We start from the raw sequence: 8,793 nt of genomic DNA, 5'->3' as shown, positions 1-8,793 counted from the left end.
CTTTTCTTTGTTGAAGAGTGTCTGTGCAGTCCTTGTGCCTAGTCCGCCATCTTGCCAGAACCCCCTGTTCCATACTTTTTCTCCCACTCTATCCAGGATCTTCTATTATGATCCTTTCAAAGTGATAGGTAGTGGTAGCTGGGCACCATCTAGTTCTTCTGGTCTCAGGGTACTGGATGAATTCGTCCTTTGGACTAATTTTTTTCCATATGTCTTTAATTTTCTTCACTCTTCTTGGCTCCAGATGAGCAGAAATCAATACTTGCACCTTAGATGGTCACTTGTAAGGTTTTTAAGACCCCAGTCACTACTCACCAAAGTAACATGTAGAACACTGTCTTTGTGGTCTATGTTATTCCAGTTGACTTTGAGGTCCCCCAAGACTATGGTCCTGAGCCTTGGGGCCCAGCAATTCATTCCAGTGTTTCATTATATCTTTGCCCTCTGTATACTCTTAAGTGCAATACTCTTATAAAGCACTGTTATGAAAGGCTAGGGAGAAGAACCTACATCCTAGAAACTCCTCAGCCTCCTTATATGTAAAATGGACAGACTCGAGGACAGTCATGAAGATTAAATGATGTAAAATATGTGTGGCAGATAGTGGTTTACTATCTATTTGTGAAGCATTGAATTGTGCCCATGAACATCTCAGTTTGTACTAGGAAAAAAAAAGTAAAATACTGAGATTAAACTCAGTGTCTCTGTTTCAACTCCACTCATCCCGTGAACCTTAAAATAGCTGTTGATATACGCAAAAATAAAAATGTTATTCAAATGGCAACTATTTTGTCTCTAGCCATTAGTTTTCTTGAATTAATTTAAAATGGAAAATTACTTTAGGGGATGATGGCATAATTACCATATAATGAAATACATGCATGTAGAATTCTGATCAACTATAAAGAATGAATTTTCCACTCCCATCAAATCCCCCTGAGTAAACATATTTTAAACATTTGGATTTGACTTATATTGCATTATATGTATTTGGTGCAATTTAAAGTAATCAGAAATCTATTCCCTTCTGCCACAGGCTACAACATTTTTGCGATTGGTGTGGCGGATGCCGATTACTCAGAGTTGGTTAGCATTGGCAGTAAGCCCAGTGCCCGCCATGTCTTCTTTGTGGATGACTTTGACGCCTTTAAGAAAATTGAAAATGAGTTGATTACTTTCGTCTGTGAAACCGCATCAGCAAGTTAGTTTTTTGGGACTTGTACTTATGTTGCTTCAAGGCTGCAATGTAATACTGGTCAAATAATGTGTCACATCTTGATTTGAGGAAGGAATATTGGCTTGTAAAGCTGTTTGTTATGTAGACATTAAGTGTTAAGGGGTTTGAGCATATGCAAATTACACGGCACTCTCAACACCTACTTTAGTTTCAAGTTGATAAAACTTGCCCTAATAAGATGACTGTTTGCATTTAAAAGCAACTGTACTTAAAGAAAGGAGCTCTGGTGGTGTAGTGTTTAAAGCAATTGACTGCTAACCAAAGGTTGGTGCTTCCAATCTGCCAGCCACTTGGTGGGAGAAAGATGAGGCAGTCTGCTTCCATAAAGACTTACAACCTTGCAAACCCTATGGGGCATTTCTACTCTGTCCTATAGGGTTGCTGTGAGTCAGAATTGACTTGATGGTAGTGGATTTGGTTTGGGTTTTGGTACTTAACTGTAACAAGTCACTTTCAAAAATGTATTAAGACTGTTCAGCAGGGTAGCACATTAAAAGTGAGTCTTCTCCCAAAACAAACTCATAAGTGACCACCATTCATTTTATTGGGTCCAGGAGAAGAGAAGGAAGTGGCAGCCCTTTGCTTTTCATAGCGGCAGTTAGAGCATTTAAATCTGGGTAAAGCCACAGAAAACCATAACTATCCTTGGTTTGGATTCCCTAGATAACTGACTTCCAGAAAGATTATGTTAGCTTCCATTCTCAGAAAGGGGAAAGAATGTGCTTGGAAATATGTCTAAATTAAGATTGTATATTGTTTTCTTTTTCCAGCCTGCCCACTAGTGCACAAAGATGGCATTGATATTGCAGGTATGCATGATCACAGTTTTTTCAAATGCAAGTATATAAAATAAATCCCAATATTGGTCTATTTTTTTTTTTCTTTTCTCTTTAATAGACTAAACTTGAAATTTAAAATCCGAAAGTGCAAATTCTCTGCTTTTCTGTTTCTTAGGATTTAAGATGATGGAAATGTTTGGTTTAGTTGAAAAGGATTTTTCATCCGTACAAGGGGTATCTATGGAGCCTGGTACCTTCAATATGTATCCATGTTACCAACTTCATAAGGATGCTCTGGTTTCTCATCCAACCAAGTAGGTTTCCATTACCTGATATTAAAGCCAATCATTTGTTTATTATTTCATAATGTGAAAATTTTGTCAACTTGGTATGTGCTGTGATAGTTAGAGTTTGGTTTAGATAGTATGGTTAGACAGTATGGTTTTCCATGATGTTTAGAGAAAGTGGTGTTTAGTTTCCTTTCTTTAAAAACATCAGACTCACACATAGTGTTAAGTTTTGGTATTTGTTGATCTGAAAAAAAGATATAATAATCATTAAGGCTTATATAATACTACTCCATGCCAAGCATTGTTCTAAGTGCTTTATGTATATGAACTCACTCAAAATTCCAAACAGTTCTGTGAAGTAGACTCATTCACCATCTCAGTTTTACAAATGATGAAACTCAAGCACAATGAAGGTAAATGAATTGAGTGAGATGATGCAGTTTCTTATGCTGCAGTGCTAGAATTTGTACCCCAGCAGTTGGGCTCTGTGGTCCACACCCTGAACTATTACACACTAGTGCTGAATGAGATGATTTTCATCTTTGAGCAGTCACAACAGCATCTCCAAGGAGCTCTGGTAGCATAGTGTCTAAGGCATTTGAGTGCTAACCAGAAGGCTGGAGGTTTAAACCCACCAGCCACTCCTTGGAAGGAAGGTTGGGCAATCTACTTCCCTAGACATATACCACTTTGGAAACCTAAGGAGGGGTCACTATGAGTTGGATCAACTCAATGGCAGCGAGTTCGGTTTGTTTTTAGCAGTGTCTCCATAGAGCTGAAGAATATATCAAGTTTATGTAAAAATCGCATTAGCTAGCCTCTTAACTGACAGGCCATGTTGAACATAGAGATTTCTGGAGTCATTTGCAATAAATCTGCAGACTCTGGAGATACTTGAGGGTAGGCGTTTAAGGGACCATCCATCTCTGAAGATGTCATCAACTGTTTTACCTTCCAAATCAATATTTGCTTTTGTTTCAAAATGCCTTTAGTATTTTATGTGAAAAACTTTCAGAGTTAAAATTTTGACATGAAAAATTGGGAGTGATTAGAGTATTATATTCATTTTCCAACATATAAAAAGGTAGTTTTCCTACATTCTTTCAAAATATTACTTAGTAAGTTTTCACTCTTAACAGTACTATCCAAATTCTTTTGTTGTGTCTTGCCTTTATTATACAGAATATTTGAAATTGGTGGATGACTTCTAATATTTTAAAATATTTTTTATTAAGGTATAGCTTCATTTTCTAGAAAAGTCTTATATATGTTTTTGACCAAAGGAATACAGATAATTTTAGGTAAAACCAAAATCTGATGTTACTTTTGTCAGGACTTTTCACACTGTCTCATGAAATGAGTTTTAAAATGAGTATTCCTGGAAGCCTGTTGTTGTTGTTGTAGTTATGTGCCGTCAAGTCAGACCCAACTCATAGCGACCCCTCCTTGGGTTTCTGAGGCAGTATCACTATGGAAGTAGATTGCCCCATCTTCCTTCTGAGGAGTGGCTGGTGGGTTTGAAGCACCAGCCTTCTGGTTAGCAGTCAAGTGCCTAGACAAAATGAGCCTAGCCAAAAATAAGACTTGCCAAAGGGACCCCTCTCACACACACTACTCCATTGGACCTACTCATCAAGTCAACAGTGCCCTCCACCTTGCTGAATCCAGTCATGTGGTCCAAGCCCTCATCTTACTTAGCCTGTCATCGGCAGTTGACATGGTTGATCGCTTTCTCTTGGATTCACTCACCTGACTTGACTTCTGGGACACACATTCTCTTGAGTGTCTTCCTGCATGACTAGTTGTTTCTTTTTAGAGCTGGTTCTTCTTTTCTCCTTCAGGTTTTCATGTGGGAAGGACCAGGCCTTGTTAAGACATTAGTAAAGGAGAAGGCATAGATAGAGAAGATGAGGGATGCTTATTAAATGCTTCTAAGAAAGAAAAAGAAGAAGAAAGGACAAAGTGCCATAAATTGTACAAATGCTTACCACATTCTTTGAAGACTGGAGGGCAATTGACCACACCAAAACAGAGCTTACCTCTGGATAGGTCTAATTGTTGTCTATTATTTTATTCTTTTCTGTTTTCTAAATGTTTTCACATCTTGTATAATGAAAATGTATATGGTTTATAATCAGATCAATACCTTTTTGAGGAAGGTTGCAGTAAAATATTAATTTCTTTCCACTTCAGGTATTTACATCCAGAAGGATTGCCCTCTGATTATACCCTCACTTTCCTATTCCGAATTCTTCCTGACACTCCAGAGGAACCATTTGCTCTTTGGGAGATCTTAAATAAAAATTCTGACCCATTGGTTGGGGTGATTTTAGATAGTAAGTCTATTTATTTATATAACATTTGCACATATGTACTGTATATGAGTAATACAGTCAGTAGGCCATCATGCATGATTTTTGTATATAGAAACTCATTTATGTTATATGTAGATACTAAACAATGAGTTATGTTATTATTGATGAGCTCGTTGACTGATTCATTCCTTCAACAAATATCCACTGAGTGCCTAATTTGGGCCAGCAATGAGCTCAAGATGGATAATTACTAAGTTAAAGAGGACTGAAGGAGGAGCAATAGCAGCTGTCAAACATTTGGATAAGGAAACCATTTTAAGCTTCTTTCCAGCTAGTATTTGTGAAAGGACTTTTCCATACATGGAAATGAATAACAGCTAAATATAATACTGTGAAGGCAGTTTGCATCGATATTGAAACTAAGTAGAAGCTGTAAGTTAGAAGAGCATGAATTGCTAAGTCCATGTACACCCAGGGCTTAAAAACAGTGGAGCTTCTCAGAATAATTATGATTAACTTGTTCCTTTTGAAAGCAGAGTGAGAATTAAATTGCCATCTGAGGATGAATGAATGATGAAAATATTTTTCTTTATTATGAAGTGTCACTTGTAGTATGAAGAAGTCAAGATTTGGAACATTTTTACTTATTTGTTTATTGCCTCATAATAAAAGATATGTTGGGATATCACTTTCTTTTGAGGTGGTACACAGTGCATGTCCTGGGCAAGTTGATTGCTGTGTTGAGGGAAAGGGCCTGATTTCTACTTTGTAAGAGCTGATTAACATCATTTTCTCTCTTTGCCCGCCTCTGCTTCCAGCTCCAGACAACTGTGGGTGATAGGCTGAGAGCACAGTCAAGGAGGTACTGAGGAAGAATGTATAGTTCTTTGCCTCACCATGGTCAAGTTAATGTAGCCAAGTGAAAGCCTAGGGCAACCCAAGGAATGTGGCTCATTTACTTACTCTTAACTTTAAACACAGTTTCAAAACAATACATGTGCCATTTTCAATCTTGAGTTCAATTTTAGAAGAATTACCCATTATAATTATTTCTAAAATCTTTTAATTTTTCTGTGTTTGAACAGATGGTGGGAAAACTCTAACATATTTCAACTATGACTACAGTGGGGATTTTCAAACAGTTACTTTTGAAGGACCTGAAATTAGGAAAATTTTCTATGGAAGCTTTCACAAGGTCAGTAAAGCCTGGCATATATACATTCTTTGTTCTCTTTGCTGTTGGGCAGAGCAACATAGGATATAAAAACATCCCATAGAACTTTGGCTCTCAGACTTTAACAGGGTTAAGAATTATCTGCAAGGACTGTTGACAATGCCCAGAGATTCTGATTTGATAGTTCTGAGATGAGACCCTGAAATATGCATTTTTAGCAGGTACCTCAGGTGAGGAACTTTGAGAGACAATATAGTAGAGGGTATTGCGTTATTAAGTGAACAGTTGCAGCTACACTCATTTGCCACATTGTGTGAAGCGGAAAGAATTGCTGGTCATCTGACAGCCACAGATGAAGACACGATCAGCTGAATCATCTTAAAATATGAACATTGACACATCTGGTGGCACAGCTTTTTTTACATTTGTACAAGTAGACCCTATCATTGCCACTATCAAACAGTCAGCTCTGAGGAGAAAAGGTCTGTAAATATTGACTTTAATTGTTGTGCTTTTAATAACTTAGCACTTGTGATAGAACTCTGTTCCCTAACATCTCTTGTCTCAGAAACACTTAACTTCTGGTGATCAGTGTGGTGGACATGCTTCCTTCAACATCTACTATTTACCTTTTGTTAGGCTACTTACTCTACTGATCTCTGGGTTGTTAAGGAATGCAGTAGCAAGACTACAGGATGAGCAAAGTATTTCTAGGTAGTGTTGCAGAAAAGCTTTGCCTGCTGTCCAGGCCCTTTCTGCTTTGCCAAGTGAAGGAAGGAATGTTGCATAGGAGGCTACATCTTGGGTTTTGTCCCCTGACCTAAAATATGGCTAAGCCAATCTAATCTGCACAACTTTGCTACTCACTGGGGTTTTAATGGCATAATTGCATTAGAACAACTGCATAACAAAATTATTCCTCTGTGTGTGTGTGTGTGTAAGAACAATTGTATAATAAAAATGCTACTCTTGCTCGTGTATGTGGTTTAACAGGACAATATGACCAGAAGTACAAGGTGTCTGAAGAGTATGTGAGATACAGGTGGAGATGTGGTAGTTCTTGGTTCAAAATGGTCCCCATTAGCAGTTTTTGGATTTCGTGTCATTTACTCAACACCTTCCTCTTGACATGATTCTCCTCTTAGTTACTCTGAGTCTTTTGCAAAGCAATCAAGAAAAATTGTAGGGGAGATGAAAAGCAGTTGAGATTTTATGAGTGTTAGAAAAAACATTGCCATCTTAACATGTGGTATAAGTATGAACTTGTAATTCTCATTCCAAAGAATCCTTTATGAGTCTTAGGTAAATGGTAAGCTTTACTCCCCTTGCCAGAAGAACTCAAAGACATTGGCATAAGGTTCATTAAAAATTGGTTTCCAATTTATAAACCTTCACATTTTGAAAATCATATGAAGAAAAACCTTTATCCACTTGGTTAAGAGTTAGAGAAGCCCAACAGCCAAACAAACAAAGAAAAAGCTTCTCATGTAACAAAATACTTTATAACAGATCTACTATTAGAAAATATTAAAGCAAATTCCATTTGTAGAGATTGAATTTTCTTTATTTGTAGACATATAATTCGAGAAATACTTCCTCATTGATTTTCAGTTGGCTTTATTTTTTGTACATTAGGTATGAAACGTGGCCCCAAAGTCTCTTTCAAAAACTCAGTAATTATATAAAGGGGCTCAAAAAGCAACCAAAGAAACAAAATATTTTTGAAAACTTTTCAATGTCCCCTTTGTGAAGGGGAAGTTTTGTTGCTTTCTTTAAAACGTGTGGATAATCACCTGACAAGTTAATAGTTCTTAAGCATAGGTGTTATATCCTAGGATTTGCTAGCACCCAACATGAAAATTTCTGTAATGTTTAATAGTGAGAAAGTATTCCAAGGCTCAAAAAGAAACAAGAGTTAAAGTTCAAACCAAATCCACTGCCATCAAGTAGATTCCAACTCATAGCGACTCTATAGGACAGAGTAAGACTGTCTCTTAGTGTTTCCAAAGCTGTAAATCTATTGAGGCCGACTGCCTCATATTTCTCCCGCAGAGCAGCTGGTGGGTTTGAACTGGCAATCTTTTGGTTAGCAGCCAAATGCTTTAACCACTGCACCACCAAAGCTCCTTAGAGTTAAGCTGTTGTTGTTCTTGTTATGTGCTGTCGAGTCGGACCCAACTCATAGCGACCGCTCCTTGGGTTTCCAACCCACCAACCACTCCTCAGAAGAAGATTGGGCAATCTACTTCTGTAGTGATACTGCCTCAGAAACCCAAGGAGGGGTCGTTATGAGTTGGGTCTGACTTGACAGCACATAACAACAACAACAACAACAACAACGTCACTACAGAAGTAGATTGCCCCATCTTCCTTCCAAGGAGTGGCTGGTGGGTTTGAACCGCCAGCCTTCTGGTTAGCAGTCAAGTGCCTTAGCCACTATGCTCCCCTTCTAAAGTGATCATAATAGACATGTCAATAAAAAGCAAGGAATGTGGGGGATTTACTCCAACAGCAATCCTCTACTTGGGAATGGTTAACTCCTTTTCGGAAGAAAAAAAGAATTCTCAGGAGCTCCCGTTGTTGACTCAAGCCATTTTTATCATGATATAACACAATGCAAAGCACTGCTGTCGAGTCGGATCCGACTCATAGCAACCCCTCCTTGGGTTTCCGAGGCAGCATCACTACAGAAGTAGATTGCCCAACTTTCCTTCTGAGAAGTGGCTGGTGGGTTTGAACTGCCAGTCTTCTGGTTAGCAGTCAAATATCTTAGGCACTGTGCCACCAGAGCTCCTTATCATGATATAAGTTAAATAAATAAAACATTCAATAAAAATTAGTATAACCTCCTTATGCTTTTAGCTCTTACTCAATAGTGAAAAAAATAAATTTAGGTTGATCAAAACCATTAAAATTAAAAGTTGCATTATTTTAACTTGACAAATGATATTATTTCATGGAAATTTAACCTCTACTCACAGTGGGAGCTCTGGTAGCA

General features: G+C 37.8%; 1 protein-coding gene across 1 annotated transcript in view; it reads left to right on the top strand.

Moving 5' to 3' along the window:
* The window catches only part of COL14A1 (collagen type XIV alpha 1 chain), a 248,155-nt gene that overhangs the window by 144,292 nt on the left and 95,070 nt on the right, over positions 1 to 8,793 (top strand). The window contains exons 26-30 of the mRNA XM_042781791.1: positions 1,037 to 1,201; positions 2,008 to 2,046; positions 2,192 to 2,330; positions 4,500 to 4,642; positions 5,707 to 5,816. Coding sequence (XP_042637725.1) covers positions 1,037 to 1,201; positions 2,008 to 2,046; positions 2,192 to 2,330; positions 4,500 to 4,642; positions 5,707 to 5,816 — 596 coding nt within the window. The remainder of the gene's footprint in view (positions 1 to 1,036; positions 1,202 to 2,007; positions 2,047 to 2,191; positions 2,331 to 4,499; positions 4,643 to 5,706; positions 5,817 to 8,793) is intronic.

Source organism: Orycteropus afer, unplaced genomic scaffold, assembly GCF_000298275.1.
Source record: "Orycteropus afer afer isolate SDZICR_OR568_19922 unplaced genomic scaffold, OryAfe1.0 scaffold00173, whole genome shotgun sequence".
Lineage (NCBI taxonomy): Eukaryota > Metazoa > Chordata > Mammalia > Tubulidentata > Orycteropodidae > Orycteropus > Orycteropus afer.
The sequence above is the reverse complement of the archived record's forward strand: the minus strand, read 5'-3'. Positions and strand labels throughout refer to the sequence as shown.